General features: G+C 37.7%; 1 protein-coding gene across 1 annotated transcript; it reads left to right on the top strand.

Annotated features, from left to right (window-relative positions):
- Window positions 1-15135: 15135 nt before the first annotated feature.
- Window positions 15136-16148, top strand: LOC118744499 (zingipain-2; the record flags this gene model as incomplete). Its single annotated transcript, XM_036477545.1, has 1 exon — window positions 15136-16148. A coding segment is annotated over one exon (930 nt), but the record flags the coding sequence as incomplete, so codon positions are not given.
- Window positions 16149-16903: the final 755 nt, after the last annotated feature.

Here is a 16903-nt window from a genome sequence, read left to right as displayed (position 1 = left end):
ATTCGGTTAACGTCCCTGGTAAAAATTACTCTAGTAATGTTATAATTTTTCATTTGATTTGCTTACATTATTAAATTATTAACTTTATTAGGAACTATCTTGGCGCATAATAACAGTTTGTTGCTTTAATATAGAAAAGCCATATCTGATATTTTGTTACCTTACATAATAATTTAAAAAATTATGAAAATTTAAGTTTCTTATTTAAAAGTTTAAGAAAAGCTTTTTTTTTATTACAGACCGCAACTAACTCAAATTATATTAAGTTTCATTGGGTAATCACCATCTTTTATACACAGCCTTATTTTTCAAGGAAAATGATTTACGGCGTTTCTATAATTAAGAAAACGAACAAATATGTATCCCAAAAAAAAGGTACAATATCTCAATAAATGGAACATTTTGTATCAAACAGCAAATATAATGTGTTGGTCAACACCCAGCAAAAGCTTGGAAAGGCGTTAAGAGTTGGCTGCCATCTCCGCACGCTTCCTATGAATTGGCACCTCAGGAAATAAGTAAACATTTACGGTTATTGACATACATACATACATACACACTTACAGATACTTATGTACAGTGGAAGCTCCCATAGACGAACGATCTAGTAAGCGGAGATCTGTTTTAAGCGGACACGTTCTTGGGAACGGATTATTTGTGATTTTTCCGAAACAAAATGCTCTCCCATACAAATGTTTGCCTTTTCATTGCCCTCTTCTTGCTGTTGCTTGGGCAATAGTAATATTTTGAGTTATATATTGAATGTCAAATATTATTTTTAATTATAAACCCCATCTGTCCATTTTTCAATTTGAATTTTAATATTATTTTTCACTAAATTCTAATAAGCGGACATATAACAAAGGCGGAGAAAAAGTAGGTGGCCATCGATGTCCGCTTATGGGAGCTTTCACTGTATGTACTCCGATGTTTAACTACTTGCATGCCTATGGCCTTCCTTTTGCACTTTCTAATATTTACCGTTAGTACAATTCTAAGTGATGAATACAAATGTATGTTAATCGCACTGGCGTATTTAGAAAACGGTTAAGGGGGGACAAGATAAAACATACATGTACCTATGAATTTTTTACAATGTGTATAATTTTTATTGTTGTCAGATTAGTTTCCAGGAAGTGGAAATTTGATTAAGCAAAAAAAGAACTTGTATCAGAGTTTTTTATTTTTTTTTATTTGCATACATACATATACATATATGTATGTAGATTTCGTTAAGAAGCGTACCGCTCTCTTGCCCCTGGCCAAATACCTGTTTCTTATCATTGATGATAAATATTGTACACCAACCTAGGCCAAATATCCCGCCAGTTTCCAATGAGTAGAAACAGGAAGCATACAAACGATTGGTACCAGCAAAGGCTTTTGGAACCGATTTTACTCCTAATGCGGCATTGAAAAAAGCGATTACGCACTTTACTGTAGTCTTTATTGTAAGGCAAAACGCATACATCCATAAAGAGCATTTTGCTACTACCCTGCACAGAGTGACGTTAGCTTATATCACACTAGTGCTAACTATTAACTGTATATTTTGTTCGAAAAAAGGTAATTACTTTACATTATTCGACATTACATGTCAACTAACTAGTAACTAACTACTTTTGGACATAGAATATCAATAAAGAAATCATTTTTAAATTTTTTTATTAATTTTTATGTTGTTTTACATTTTTATTATTTTTTATTTATATTCTACATTGCATATTTTTTTATTTCTTCACATATTCTGCAGACACAACATCAAAATGGTAATATAAAATTTCGAACTTCATTTTATTTGTCCTGAATTCGAAAAAGAATTTGGGAAGTGCAGAAAAAACGTATTCAAACAAGTTTTTGTATGAGAACTTTCAAATAGGAACTTGTTAAAAAAACAAACTCCCGATTGCGTTTGCATGACTTCTGCACGACTTCACAACTCACTTTATTAAAAAAATACGCACATGCAAGAGCACCAACCCAACTCGTTTTAAAATTGTTGTGCATGCTTTGTATACATATACTTTCTTAATTACATATGAAAAAGCACCCGAGACGTGCAAAACGCTATCCGTGTAGTGAAAAATGCTTCATTTTAATACGGGCGTATTTGAATTGAATATTTCCATTATACCTGGTGTATGTATAATGGAAAAATCCATTTTGTTAACACTTTTCACTTGATTTAAATACGAAAATTTTTAATCGGTAATCAAATCAAAATTTTTTATTCTTACAACGCGTTTTTTTTCTCAGTGTGCTTTGTAAATTAATTGTATTTAAATTTATATTAATTGTATTGTTAAATTAATTAAATTGTTCAAATTCAATAAATATTGCCTGCTTGTTGTTTGCCTGCTTTTGTTTGCAAACAAGGAAGTTGACATGAAATGGTCAGAAAAGCAACCCTGAGGCTTCGACCCGGCGGGGAAAATACAAGGGAATGTAGATATTTCTCGGTCCACTGAGCATATACTTAATTAGAATTTAGTTTTCGATGGTTATATAAAAGAATTCATAGTTGAAGAAATTGGGTTGAATTAGCTGCTTAACTTGGAGGAGGCCAGAACACGTAGACCCAATCAGGTGCACATTGTGATACCACATGGATGTTACTCCTTAAAATAGTTCGTAGAGTCTACGAACCTTAGACAGATACAAATAGAGTAAGAACTACGGCCAGCTAAAGATTTTACACATTTTAAAATAAATAACGGGGCTAGCTAGTGTATGTGCTCTTTTCTTGGCCATAACTGGCCTAAGGAGCTCTACCTTCTCCGTGGGCTCACACTCTAGGAGGACGTGCAATGATGTCTCTTTCACGAAGTTACAAAAAGCGGCATAGATTACTTGACCAGACCCCTAGCTTGTGCAATTCGCCTTTTAGTCTACAATGACCTGACAGAATACCTGTAATAATTGATGTATTGTGGAGCGATTTTCCGTCATCCAAATATGGCCAGGGATGACGGAAAATCATTGCACAATACATCATACCCTTTCGGAAACACCAAAAATGAAAATGGGGAAGAAAAAAAAACTTAACGCCTCCATGGGACGGTTTATGAGTAGCCTCATAGTTTAATGTTTTCCGCAAGGAAGAGCTCACTGAACAGCTCTCTCATTTCCTTCTCATGTGCTCTGGTACCCAAATCAGTTGGATAGTTACTTCGATAATTCCTACGAAGGTTAATCTCTGCGCCCAGACTAATGGCATATACTTATGTATCAAAGTATATATTATTCTATGCCTATAGTCTGGAAAAAAGAACTAGTGGGTGCAGTGAGCCTAGCTTGTCCTTTTTCCTAGTTGACAAGGCCTTACCTTTCTCAAAGCTCTCTCTCCCGGAATTCAGGAGAGTTTACTGTGCCGCTGGTTCAACTGTAAAGTGCACTGTCTCGAGTTCAAGAATTACCGCCACCATTGCCGTCGGACATGTCCGCATAGCCCTCATTATGCAAACACACGCCAGACTTTGAATATGTTTGAGAGACAGCCTTACCTCTTTTAAAGTAGTCCTGGATACTCAAGCCACTGCCTTTAGGTTACTGCTGGTCATACTATCATGGTGTAAATCCAGCCTTGGGTACATAACCGGGATTTTCCCGTTTGACTTTTGCACACCATCAACGCTATCTTAGCCTTGTGGTTAGCTGCGGGATTTTGGAGTCCAGGATAAGACCCAGATACTTCACTTCTGAAGCGACGTTGAACTCGACCCTATTCAAGGCTAAGTTCCCCATTTTTTTGAGAATTCTTCATCTGGTGATTGGGGCGATGGCTGTCTTAAAGGGCTTAATAAGAAACTTAGCAACTGTCGTATTCCAACCCTTGCAATTGCGTTTAGATTATCTAAAGATCCTATACACAGGAATATCTGCATTTTCCTGCATAGTGCATGGTAATGGCTCTTTGCTTCAAGCTCTTTTCCGTCACAGAAGCCCTTGCAGTAGTCACTGTGGTGGATTCCGTGGCGTTCTGCATGCCTTTATATTGATATATGTTATGCGAATAAGCCACTGGCCAATAAGTACGTTCCTATTTGGTACCCGCTTATTTAAATAAATGTTCCTTTAATTTGAGTTTTCAGGAAGCCAGCGGTATACCTATACCCTTCAGGCTGGTGAAAATGGAATGGAAGTACAGCTGCAGACATGGGCGTAGCCAGAACGAAATTTAGGGAAGGTCCCTATAATTTGTTTTTTCCAAACCAATAATTATTACTAAAAAATGATAATTATATCTTAAAATTGTTGAAACCAATAGTGGTATGTTGTACAAGAACACATAAATAGAAGTTCTCAAAATTTGATATAAAACTCGTCGATTTAAATAATTGACTTATTACTGCACAGTCTTTTTTCCGAGGAGGAAGCATCGAAAGCCTAACCCCAAAGGTACAAATATAGGATATGTGTCGATCCTATTCTCATGGCTCCTTTCCACGTTTTGGTGTGCTGCGAATACGAGATTTACGGTGGATTTGGCAGATGTGCAGCCACAAAGGGTAAGGCGCAATCAGTTCGTTGATAATAGGCTTCAGTCTTTCACGCTATTCATACCTCGTCATAGTCAGGCGCTGGGACATCGACTCCATCGCCATTCACTGGAGGTTCGGGTTCGTCTTCTCCACTACTTTTAGTGCTGCTGCCATTCAAAGGGATCGAAAAGTGTTCCCTTCATAATTTAAGTACATTCTGGACATCGGTCACTAGGTCGCCATGATTGTTCCTACAGGAGTCGTGAAACCTTCAGTCGCCTAACTCTCTGATAAAAATTTCGGGTGTTTTTCCTATCCGCCAGCATTTCAAGCTCTTCGCACCCACGTTTTTCGACCTCTCTCTTCTTATTGCGGCAAATACGCTTTTCAACGTTGGGCTTTTTCCATGCATTGTTGCACACTTTTTTCTGCACTTGGCTGCGACAAGATAGCGGTGCCAGTCGACGTTAGGTCCTCGGAGTGTACGTATGTACATCTAAAACACTGGAAGCGTGCCTTCCGTCTATCAGAAAAGATCGATTTGATTTTTCGTTTTTCGATCTGGAGACAGCCATGTAGCTTGATGGATCGTTTTATGCTAGAACCCAGTACTACATACTACCATCTTTTGGCGAGGAAGTCATCAGTCGCAGCGCGTTGTCGGATGTTTCGTCATGGTGGATGAATTTCCCGATAGTGGAACCAAAGATCCCTTCCATTGCCGCCCTGGAATTGAAGTCGCCACGCACGAGTTTTATATCGTGACGGGGCTGGGCTCGTCTGTTATCTCCAAGCGTTCATGAAATATATACTTGGATGCCTCGTCCTTATCTTCCATCGTACAGTGGCCAATTTTTGGAAAACACTGGCCAACTGCGTATCGTTATGAGACAACAAGTTGATTCTCTTAAGGCATTTAGTGTTACAGAAGATCGAAGTGAATGTTGCTAGCAATTCGGTCTAAACTTTTCGTAAATTAGAGTTTTCGTCGTTGCTAAAATCGTGGTAATATCTTTAAAAAAAATAACAGTTTTCAAGCATCCGCTCATGGACATTGTAATCTAGAGTATGTAAAATATGTTTTTTCATTGTCACGCCATCTAAAAACTGACGTAAGATATAGATATTCACGGATTGATTTTTTTTGTTTACCCATTATGATGGATTAGGAAAATAGTTACGAGAGTGGTCGAGATGGGCGGTCTAATTTTCTTTTTCATATATATTGAAGTTTTTCCCATCCACCTTGGTTAAAACCACCTGCCACAAGCCGCCACTGTAGTTTGGACATCAGTTTTTATACGCGATTCTTAATTTTTTATGTTTAAAAGATTTAAATTATGTAAAAAAATATTTCTGATTGTGATGTTTTAAAGATTGGATGTTTTTAGAATTTAAATGATGTCAGAAAGTACTACTATATTAGAGTTCTCATCCATGGGCCTCTCATTATTGAATGGGCACCCCTGCCAATTGGGTAACTTTCCGAAGAAACCCAAGAGTCAAGGAATAAGGATATTAAAAAATATCGGCTGCTTGTATCCTCGGCCCCTGTCATTTCAAGTTTACGTTTAAACCCACCAAAACAAAATCATAAACTGTCGTCAGATGCCATTAAATTATTATCAACTGTTGTAAATGCGGATGCGGAATCGCCATCAGTAAATATAGATACGAGCTTGGATACTTCTGATGACTGCGAGTCTGACGGTGTATCAAATTGTTATCTTAAAAATGTATTCCTGTACCATCAAATATGTATGTCTTGTTGTGTATTGATTCATTCGAAATCCCGCAGTTCTCGTGTAAATTTGAACATGAAGAGTTTTAAAAACAAACATTAAGACCTCGTTAGTGTTGTCCGAGCTTCTCTTCCGATTTGTGGCGTGCGCCTTGATGTAGGCGCACAAAGGGGAGGGACCAACAGTTTTACGCCGAATCCGAACGGGGATTTTATCTTTATGAGAAGCTGTTCTTCGTGGCTGAATACACTCGGGGGCTTGCCATTGCCTGCCAAAGGGCGAATTTATTACAAAAAACCTGTTTGTTTCTTATTTTTTTGATGTTGGTCGGAAACTGGGCTTGAAACCAGGCCCTGCAGAATGATAGCGTATATTGCTAACCGCTACATCACATTATATAACAAAAAAGCAGAAAACATGACCTTTTATACTTAACTACCTTAGTTTTGCCAAAAATCTGCTTATTTTAAGCGTACATAGCAGCCATTATGGATCCGCCATTTTGAATTTCGAAATTTTGTGGTGAAATCTAAACCAGTAACCAAAATAAAGACGAATACACAAGGTTTGATTACAATTGTACCACGCTTTGACTTTTGGCCAGCTTTTTCGATAAATTGGCCATTGTGCATCGGGGCTTCGGCACATATGAGCGAGATGTTGAAGAATCTCACTTTGACGCGGATTGTGGCTAGACGTTCGTCAACTAGAATGGACGTCAGTACTCGGCGACGGAGTCTCTCTCCCACCACAAATCCAAGACCGAATTTGCGTTCCTTTACGTGGCAACTGTAGTAGACGTCGCAAAGCTCCACGCTAACCTTGCCTTGCCCCGTCCATCGCTTTTCATGGATGGCGGTGATGTTAGCCTTTATTTTCCCCAGGACATCAACCAGCCGGGCAGAGGCTTCTTCCCGACTCAAGATCCGGATATTCCAGGAGCGTACCCTCTAGTCATAGTCCTTTCTACGTTTGCCGTGATCGTCATAAAAAAGGGGGTATCATTCGACCCATGTTTTTTCATTGGGCAGGGTTTTAACGTGGCGGGACCTAAACCCAGCGCACGCGGAGTTTGATCCCTTATCTCCCAAATGGGTGTTTAGTCGCTACCCAGAGGATACGCGGATATAAATATCCGGACGTAGTGAGCTAAAAAAGCCTTGCAGTACTGGGAAATGTACAGAACATAATGATCAAAGGCAAATATCTCAGCTAACCTCTGATGTGTTTTTGAAGTGAAACTTCTTTAGCGGCGATTGGTTGGTTGTGAGTAAATGGGCAAATCCAACGGAAATTGTACCCGGAAATGGGGCAACGGAAATGGTTGGGCTCAAACAAGTGCTTCTTGTGTGTATGCATATGGTATTAATTTAGCAAAAATTTGCTAATAAAGGTTAAATAATAACACTTAGAAAAAGACCGATACAAGAATAAAAGTGAAGGTGAGTACGTACATAGTTAAAGAAAAGGATAAAGGATAAAGGCAAAGGTAAAAATAAAAATAAAAACAAAAACAAAGTTGCGTAAAGATAAAGGCAAAAAGTAAGACCAAGGTAAATTTAAACATTTTACTTATATGAGGGCAAAGGTGAACGAGAATATGTAGATGAAGAAAATGATAAACATGAAAGTAAAAACAAAGATGAAGATACCGATAAAAGTAAAGATTAAGATAGGGGAAGAAAGATTAAAATAAAGGTAATTAAAGAGGAAAGGAAATAGAGAGAGACACAGAGACTCAATCTGAGAACTGTTTTGGGATTTTAGAGATTTTTGGGACTCTCGAAACTTATCGATAAAATAATCGATATTTTTATGGGTTTTGTTATCGATATTTTTATCGACTTTGTTATCGAAATTGTAATTGATATAGATATCAATTTTGATTTCGATATTTTGGGAACTTTTTTATTTTTTCTCACCGTGTAATAAACAAAAATTCATTAAGGGCCGTTAACCTATCTATTTAAAAGTATAGGTTAATCATTAGCTAATCTTAACAACAGAAGTTAGTTTAGTTTAACTAATTATAATTTAAAATAGATATGTTAACGGGCCTTAATATGGAATTTTTATTATAGAAATTTATGTGCGCCGCGGTAATTACTTAAGAAATGTCTTGGCTGTTCACCAAACCGATCTATAGTTTTATCAGTAATCTCATATTGGTTCTCTGATACAAACTTTCGATGTACGCTTAGAAGACACAAACCTAAAGACAAAGTAATAAACAATTGAACTATAAATTTATCTATTAAGTAGTTTACCGTTCAATCCATTTTCCCTCATTGTCGACTGCAACCAAACAACAATGCATTTTTCGGATAACGATATATGTGAACGTATTTTTTGTCCCATTTAGCTTATACGACTGACGCATCACATAATTTTCTTTCCTATGGTTTCCGATCCGTGAACGGATGTTACGATTCGCGCCCAGGTTTTTACCCTTCTTAAATGGAAGTGCTTTGAGGTTAGTGAGAATAACTTTAAACAGAACCGGATGATGAAAATATTCACTTTTTAAATCAATTAACTGATTATTTTGTTAGCATTGGGTGAATAATTGTTTATGTAGTATATACATATCTAGGACAAAAATTGAAAGTTAGGAGGGGCCGAAATTATTAAGCTGGCTTTTCCTGGCACTATTTTTGAATATATAGGAAACAATTTTAGCCCATACCTGGCTACGCCCATGGCTGCAGATTGAAACGAAAAAACAGTTACTCGTATTAAACAAAATCTGCCTGCCTACGGCCTCAGGCCCTCCAAAGTCAACAGCCCCTCCTTAGTGGGTTCAACCTTTCCTATACGTTCAAGTAAACAAACATTTGCATGCACTACATACTCGTACATATGTACGTATGTATGCATGTTTGTATAAAAACGTAATGTTAACACATTAATTAGCACTTTACTATGCGAAGTCCAATAAAAATGTGTCGGCAGAAATGTTGTGTGATTTCAATGGCAAAATAAAGATTAGAACCATTGCAGCGAGCGCTTAATGTTTACCCAAGAAGAATACACATATTCTATAGACCATAAATAAATAGTATGAGTATGCACAAATGCATGTATGTAAGTATTTAGGTATGTATGTAAGTATATAGATTAGCCCTATTAAAAATGTACTAAATTTTTAACATAGAGGTGTGTTAGAAAATTTCACTAGGAATACTTTTCTCCGGTATAAAAACCGGCGATCTGCAATTTCTTGCATTAGTCGCGCGCAGACATCGCCAATTTGGATACGTTTTTTTTTTTAGTTTTATTATATTAATTTAGATGTACGTTGAGTCCTGAAAATATGTACAGCAACAAGGCGATCTACGTTGTGCTACTACTCACAGCTATTTTAGGAATTAAATTTTGTGAATCAAACCTTGTGACCCAAGCGACGTTGAACTCGCAGGAGTGGCAGGATTATAAGGTACCAGGAAGATTTTTGGTGCGGTGATTAGAAAAAGAAAACAAACCAAATAAGTATGTACAATGTACATACATGTTTATGTTCAGTGGAATAGTGAAAAAAGAGAATAAAATTACATAAAAAAGTAGAAAAAAGTAAAATGTGTACTTGGACAGATTTTTTTACTTTAAAATTTCTCAGCATCTTTATAAAGACGAAAGTGGCACATAAGTATGTAAAGTTATATATTGAATTGAAATTATAGGTTTTCTAAATACTTCATCTTGTGGACCAGATTCTTTCCAGTAGCCGGTTTTTTGATGTGAAGCAAATCAGTTCAGCAAATTGAAATATATCCCAAAATGTGTGGCGAACTGTTATGGGATGGAAAAGCTGGGAAATATTTCCGCCTAGAAATATTTTTTTACACGGGCTTGAACCGTCCCTGAACGAACAGATTACTGCGTCTCTGAAAGGGTTCCCAATACCTCCTTCTTTACCTACATACATTCGTTCAAGAGAGGTCTGATAGGAGGGAGCAGTGAACTTTTTTACACACGGATAAAAACTTGGTGGCGGTTTTTTTGCCCGGAGCTCTCCATCAAAACTATTTTCAGGCTTTCGGACTTCTGCAGTGTTGTTCTGGCGGAAATAGCTTTGATCAAGTAAGCGGTAGACTCACTGCTGAAGAGTGTGACGACAGTTTGGGAGGCAGGCATATATCTGCTCTGATATCCAGGCGGCTATCCGATCCCTGAACGCTATAATGGTACGCTCGAAATTGGTAAGAGAATGCCTGAGCTCCATCAACCGCAGCGAGGTACTTCCTTATCTGGCCAGGCTACATGAGATTGCGGGAACCAGGCTGATGATGTGGCAAGAAAATATATCCTTGGAGCAGCTGGTTACGCCCCAGCGAGCACTGGGCTAAAACTTGGACATGCGCGATTGCAAGATCCTTCCTGGCTGGGGTGAGTGCGGCGATTATGCTTGAATAGCCTCAGCTCTCGCTATGCGAGGGGTATTCGCGTGGTAAGATTAGGAATCTCAGGTTTTCCTTTTGCATCAGTTGTCAAAATGAAGATAAGGTGGACTTATCTGAACACTTTCTATTAGACTGCGCAGCCTTCGCGAAGCTAAGATGGAAGCATTCTGGCCCGCATTCGTAATTTCGTAATCGGGTCACGGCCCCATGCTAGAGAACAGGAGTCTTCTGGGTTGTATACGATCACTATACCAGAAGAGTGGCCATACTTACGGTTTCGTTCATTCATTGTCTTTGTTGGTTCTGTTAGGGGAAACGACCTTAAAACTAGGTATGAAGTTAAACCTCGAAAGACACAGGTCCACAAAGCTAATGCGCAGTCCCTGATTTTGCTCAGTAACCCAAATAGTGGATGAGTATATAAAATTCTCATCCAGCGCACAGCGTCTCTTAAGACAAGTCTTGCCGTAAACAGCACCCGCCTTTTTCTTTGTTACAATCTGTAGATTGGGCAGGTGTAGAAGCTTCTTCATAGCCATGGTTGATGTTGCGATGACCATGAAGGCTAGTCGTTGGAGTTTGCTGAGCTTAGACTTAACCTGGCTTCTTTCACCAGACAAGCGCGAAATTGTATCATACCTCCAGGTCCAAATCGCTCGGCTTTTTGAAGAACTTTATCTGGATGAAGATTCCCTGTGAGTTTGCCACCAAGGATACTTCCCAGATATTTGTTTTTTGGAGATGTGTATTTTTTCTTCTTGAAGGGATGGTTATAGAAATCTGTCCGTTTTCCCCTTTTCTGGAGAAAATAACTATGTTAATCTTTCTAGGGTTCGGCGAAAATGTCCAGCGCATTCTGTAGGAGGTAAGACCAAGGAACTTGCAAACCGTGCAATGGGCTGTATGTACCCTACATGCTGTTTTATGTATGCTTTATATTGTGTTAATTTCGATAAAAAAAGAACGTTAGAGATAGTCTTCAAGCCTTCTCCTGTTTAAGATGATAATGGCATCTACGTTGCTCTGAATATCCGACCCCTTTTGTCTAAGAACGCAGTGCAGTACGTCTTCTGTGGCTGACCATAATAGAGGACAGGACACTCCAGTATGCGGACATCCATTCTTAGCCTGTAATTTGATTTTTTCTTGACCATTTAAATTTTTCTTGTGAGGCTGTGAAGAGCGTGGGCGCCAGATCTGATGTTTATGCAAAGCTGGCGAATGAAAACATAACTTAACCAATGAGTCAAGCCTATCGAAGGACTTCTGCTGCTCCCCCATACTTACTCGCTCTAAGTTAACCAACTCAGTAATTATAGGTCTCAAAGAAGACCAACTGAGTCAGTAAAATTGTGACGGTTCCACCAGGGCAGGGGCTGACCCTTTGTGCGCCATCCGTTATTGACCGTTGTCTATAGAAAATCTGTCAAAAAAGCTGCAACTAACTTCAGAATCGACGTTATTTCGACTATGAATATGCTTCACAATTAACATGAATAAGACGATGCTTTCCCAAAAGTTGGACAATTTGCGTTGAACAATGTGGAAACCACATGTCGACAATATTGCCATCGTAAACAACCCTCTATTCGCCTTCTTGACTTTATAGCAACACAAGAATACCATTTTATCAGTTTCCACCTTCGAAGCTATAATACGGTGTTTATATGAGGCGATTTTACAGGCAACTTTTAGTTGAAAGCAACAGTCGCCTGGTGTGAACGGCCTTGGAACTAATCGCTCCCAATGAAGTTTGGGTGGGTGCAGCCAACTTTTGATTCCACTAATAATAATAATAATAGTTTGGCGCTTACACTTACGTTTGGCCGAGCTTCTCCTCCGATTTGTGGCGTGCGCCTTGATGTTGGCACTCAATCGCCTATACAATTTGTATATAAAACGTCTCAAGTAAAAATCTTATACGATTCACGAAAAATGCTTTGACAGATGAAGAAGTCTTTCAAGCCTAAAAAGATAACATCGCCCGATCGCCTAGAACAAAAATGTTTCCATACTTAAAAGTATCAACCCAGCACATCACTACCCTTTCATACCATAGTGGCCTGGTACGCAGCACAGTGTCCTCTTGTTCTTCGCTGTCAAGAGTTGAAGATTATTAAAATACTACTTAACCTGCTTGAGGTGATATTCCCATTGGAGAGGGCTCCAGTAGATGCTGGGCTGTTTAAAAAGATAACTTATCTAAGGCTTACTCTGGCTCACATTCGGACCATTACCATAGAAAGTTTTGTGTCGCGTACGTAAATAGCCTCACCTTATCTGTCTTCCATTTTTTACCTGTCTCAATGGGCATATCAGCGATCGAGGTGAGAATTCCCGTTCTGGGGTTTTGCCTGAAATTTCAAGCCAAAGCAGACTTCTTTTAGCATAGAGGCAGAAATCCCCCACATATTTCTTATCCGGTAGTTTTCCAAAATACCTGTTTGAAGCTAGTTCTTATGAGGACTACCGTCAGCTATTCGCAGTTGCAACTCTCCCGAGACATCTACTGCATGAACAAAAATAACTATGTAGGGGAATCACACAAGAAGCGATTCCAGAGTCGCTGTTAAGTAAGTTATCATATATCCTGTTGCCGAGAGCAAAGCTAACGAAGAAGTTTATTCAAACATGAAATGGAAGCTGTTTTTTAAGGTGGTGGTCATACAACTACGGAGGCTAAGACAATACGGCCAACGAAAAAGTCTTCTAAAGGCCCACATAGACCGTGTGGTTTTACTAAGTCTTTTAGTGGAGTTATAAGAGAAGGTTTTGGACGCTCTTTGCTTTTTATTCGTCCCGGCAGTTAATTTTCAAATGCACGAACAGGGAAGCGATGGAGCGAGTGTTGGGAATTGAATACCTTTTCCTTGAAAGTAGGCCAGATCTATATTGACCCCTCCCAGGTTTCACAAGCTAACTACATAAGTGTGTTTTTAGTTAAAGCTTGAAGCCCGCAGTAAGCTGAGAGTTAAGTGTTTTTATGTAGTTATGGTTCTTATCTTAAAAAACGCGCACACTGCGCAGTTCCCGTGGATGCAGCTGATCCGAGAACGGATACTGCAATCATGGTTAACTCCTCCAAAATCTTTTTTGATTTGATCGTAAACCTCAAGCTAGTGCTATTAAAAGATCAAATCGCAGCTTAGCTGTCTGAGTAAATAGTGATAGACCGAGACAAGATTGGGGCATAGCCATAAATTCAGCAAGATCTTCCAGCAGAATCACACCGCCCTCGGTAAAAACGGCCGTAGTTCTTAGGTCTACATATAAAAAGTTTTCTCGTTGCTACTCTCGGTGTTTAAAGTGCATAATCTAATTAACTGCTTAACTGTTAGATAAAATGTGCAGCATTTCTTAAATACCAAGAATGAAGCAATGGCAAATACACATAATCTCTTTATTATACTGGTTTACAGCAAAAATGTTCTATGGATGCCACTATCCAATTCCTTGATTTTTATTTTTTCGATCAAAAATAATGATTATTTTATGATTTTTATTTTTTTCGCTCAAAGATAATTATTAATATTGAGTTTTATTTTTTCCACTTAAGAATAATGATCATTTCAAAAAATCAAAAAGCTATACCAGCGCGGTTTCCGCCGTATCCTTTTCAGAGGTAGCGACACCCTAATTAAAGGAATAAGTCTAAAAATTTTCAGTTAAAAATTTCAGTAAGTTGTGTCTGTATAGCCTTTTCAATTTTATAAATAATCATTATTTTAATAATAATTAATAATTATTATCTCTGAGCGAAAAAATAAAAATCAAATAATACTCATTTCCGATGAGCAAAAAAATAAATATCAATAATAATTATTATTTCAGAGCGAAAAAAATAAAACTCATAAAATAATAATTAAATGCTGATTTGAATTATTTGACTCATGATGATTACAGTCCCTGATTTTCTTATTTATCCATCGATTTTCTTCATTGTATCTTAATTTTTTTCTAAAGGAACAAGCTTTAACAAAAGTGCAAAACATTTGCACAGAAACTGTTATTTTTTAATTTATTTCCTGTCAAAGTTTGTATTTTTTGCATTTTGTCAAAAAAAAAAAATCTGGAATGATTAATTAATTCCCCAGAATTTATCAGGGTATTCATATAAACTCGTAACTGTGTAAACCTCGTAAACCGTAACCGGGTTTCCGTAAAAAAATTAACAATTAAATAAACAAACGAGCTTTACGTGGATATGAGGCTTTTACGCGCTTAGATGAATTGCCCTAATGTATATACGGTTTATGTATGATTTTATTTGCTTTCATTTGCCGTATCTCGTTTACGATTTTTTAATTTGTTCGTAAGATATACCTAATTATACCACTCTTTTTTTAAGCTAAATTGAAAATATCTCGAAAACGTATCCATACAAAAAAAAAAACAAAAGAACTCGATTTTCGGATTCAGCGAGCGGTTCTACATACAAATTGGATAGTGGCGTCTGTAGAACAAAATTAATATAAAAATCCAGTGTTATTAGTTTATTAATAAAATAATTTTTCACTTTTCCAGACAAAATATAGCAAAACTTACAGCACCTCAAATCCTGAAACATATGCGCTTTTCTACTACAACTACAACAAGAAATTAATCGCCTCCTACAATACGTTAGCAGATCGTGGACAAAGAACTTACCGTTTGGCTATAAATCAATTCAGCGACATGCGTCTCATACATTTCAATGCTTTATTCCCGAAAACCACACAACCGACAACTAATTCTGCAACACAAGCACCAACTGCATCGGCTGCTGGCACATCTTTCAATCCCATTGACGATCTGGGCTTTACAATAGAAGTTGAAGATCAAGGCACCGTTTGCAATGGCGGTTGGGCCTATGCAACAGCAAAATCTATTGAACTATTTGCTGCGAACGAAATGGCCACAACAACACCAACACCACTATCCGCACAAAATCTGATCGATTGCGCTGGATCGGGTACCGGTTGTTCGAAACAAGTGTCGCAAACCGCATTCGATTATCTAGTTCTATATGGACAACCTTTGTATTCGAAAGCCGAATATCCGAACAATAATCTGCTGTCGACGCAGGGCATGTGCTTGCCGCCCACCACCGCCACTGGCACACCCATCAATTTAGCTGCATATGCTAGCATTACCGATGGCGATGATGCCACTATGATGCGATATGTATTCAATGGATTTCCGGTTGTTATCGAATTCGATCCTACTTCCTTCGATTTTATGCAGTACAGCTCGGGTATTTTCGATCCGCCAAAAACCTATGGCGGCTCGCATTATATGACAGTTATCGGCTATGGCACGGATACAACTACTAATATCGACTATTGGTTGGTGCTGAATTCATTTGGCACAACTTGGGGTGAAAGTGGTTACATACGTATAAAACGAGATTCTACCAAGCCATTGGCTAAGTCTGCGCTATTCCCAACTGCACTGGGAGCATGATGAGGTTTGCGATGAAAGAGATATATATTTAAAATGTAGTGGAGTTAAATGGCCTGGTATTTTTTCCCCCGAGATTTTATAATACAAATATTCGATTTAATTTAAATATAGAAAAATAAAGTTCATAAGTAGTTTTAACAAAAGGTACTTGTATTATTTATTAAAAGAAAATATGTTTAGGTTCACTGCTTATCGATTTTAATACTAGTGGTTTCATTTATCTTTTTCTGAGCATGTATTCTAAATTTTTTATTTAAATGAACCCGGTAGGCAATTCTTACTGTCTGATTACTTTGCATAACTTCGCACAACTTCGCATAAATTTCAAACTGTAATTTCGTATGCACTTTATATGTATTCCTTTACCAAGAAATTAGCAGAACTTTTAAAAACTTAGCGATCTGTTGAGTTTAGATTTTGCTTCACATTCTCTTAAGTTACATTTTTATTGCACTAGTACAAATGGTTGTGCGAAGTTATGCGAAGTATGCATAATCAGACCTTTACATCCGCCATTTTTTGAGGGAAGCACCGGGAAGAGCGACATCCATTCTAGTCTAAGGAAATGATTTGAGAAACGTAAAAAAATGTTGAAATAATTGAGTAGATTATATCGTTTCGTTTTAAGGGAAAATCTCCAACACTTTTTGATCAGATATCGATTTTTAATAACTTTATGATACTTAACCATCGTTGCTTATCACCAGGGTTAGAATTTTCTTCGCCTAAAAAATAAAAAATAAAAACAGTTTTTTTTCTGCAGCGTACGCCAATGGAAAATCCCCGTCTTTACTTCTGCCAGGAAAAAACTTTAATAAAACTGCGTTTCAGGCATTGT

The sequence above is a fragment of the Rhagoletis pomonella genome, unplaced genomic scaffold, assembly GCF_013731165.1.
Source record: "Rhagoletis pomonella isolate Grant_MI unplaced genomic scaffold, Rhpom_1.0 Rhpom_scaffold_00008, whole genome shotgun sequence".
NCBI classification, from domain to species: Eukaryota; Metazoa; Arthropoda; class Insecta; order Diptera; family Tephritidae; genus Rhagoletis; species Rhagoletis pomonella.
The sequence above is the reverse complement of the archived record's forward strand: the minus strand, read 5'-3'. Positions and strand labels throughout refer to the sequence as shown.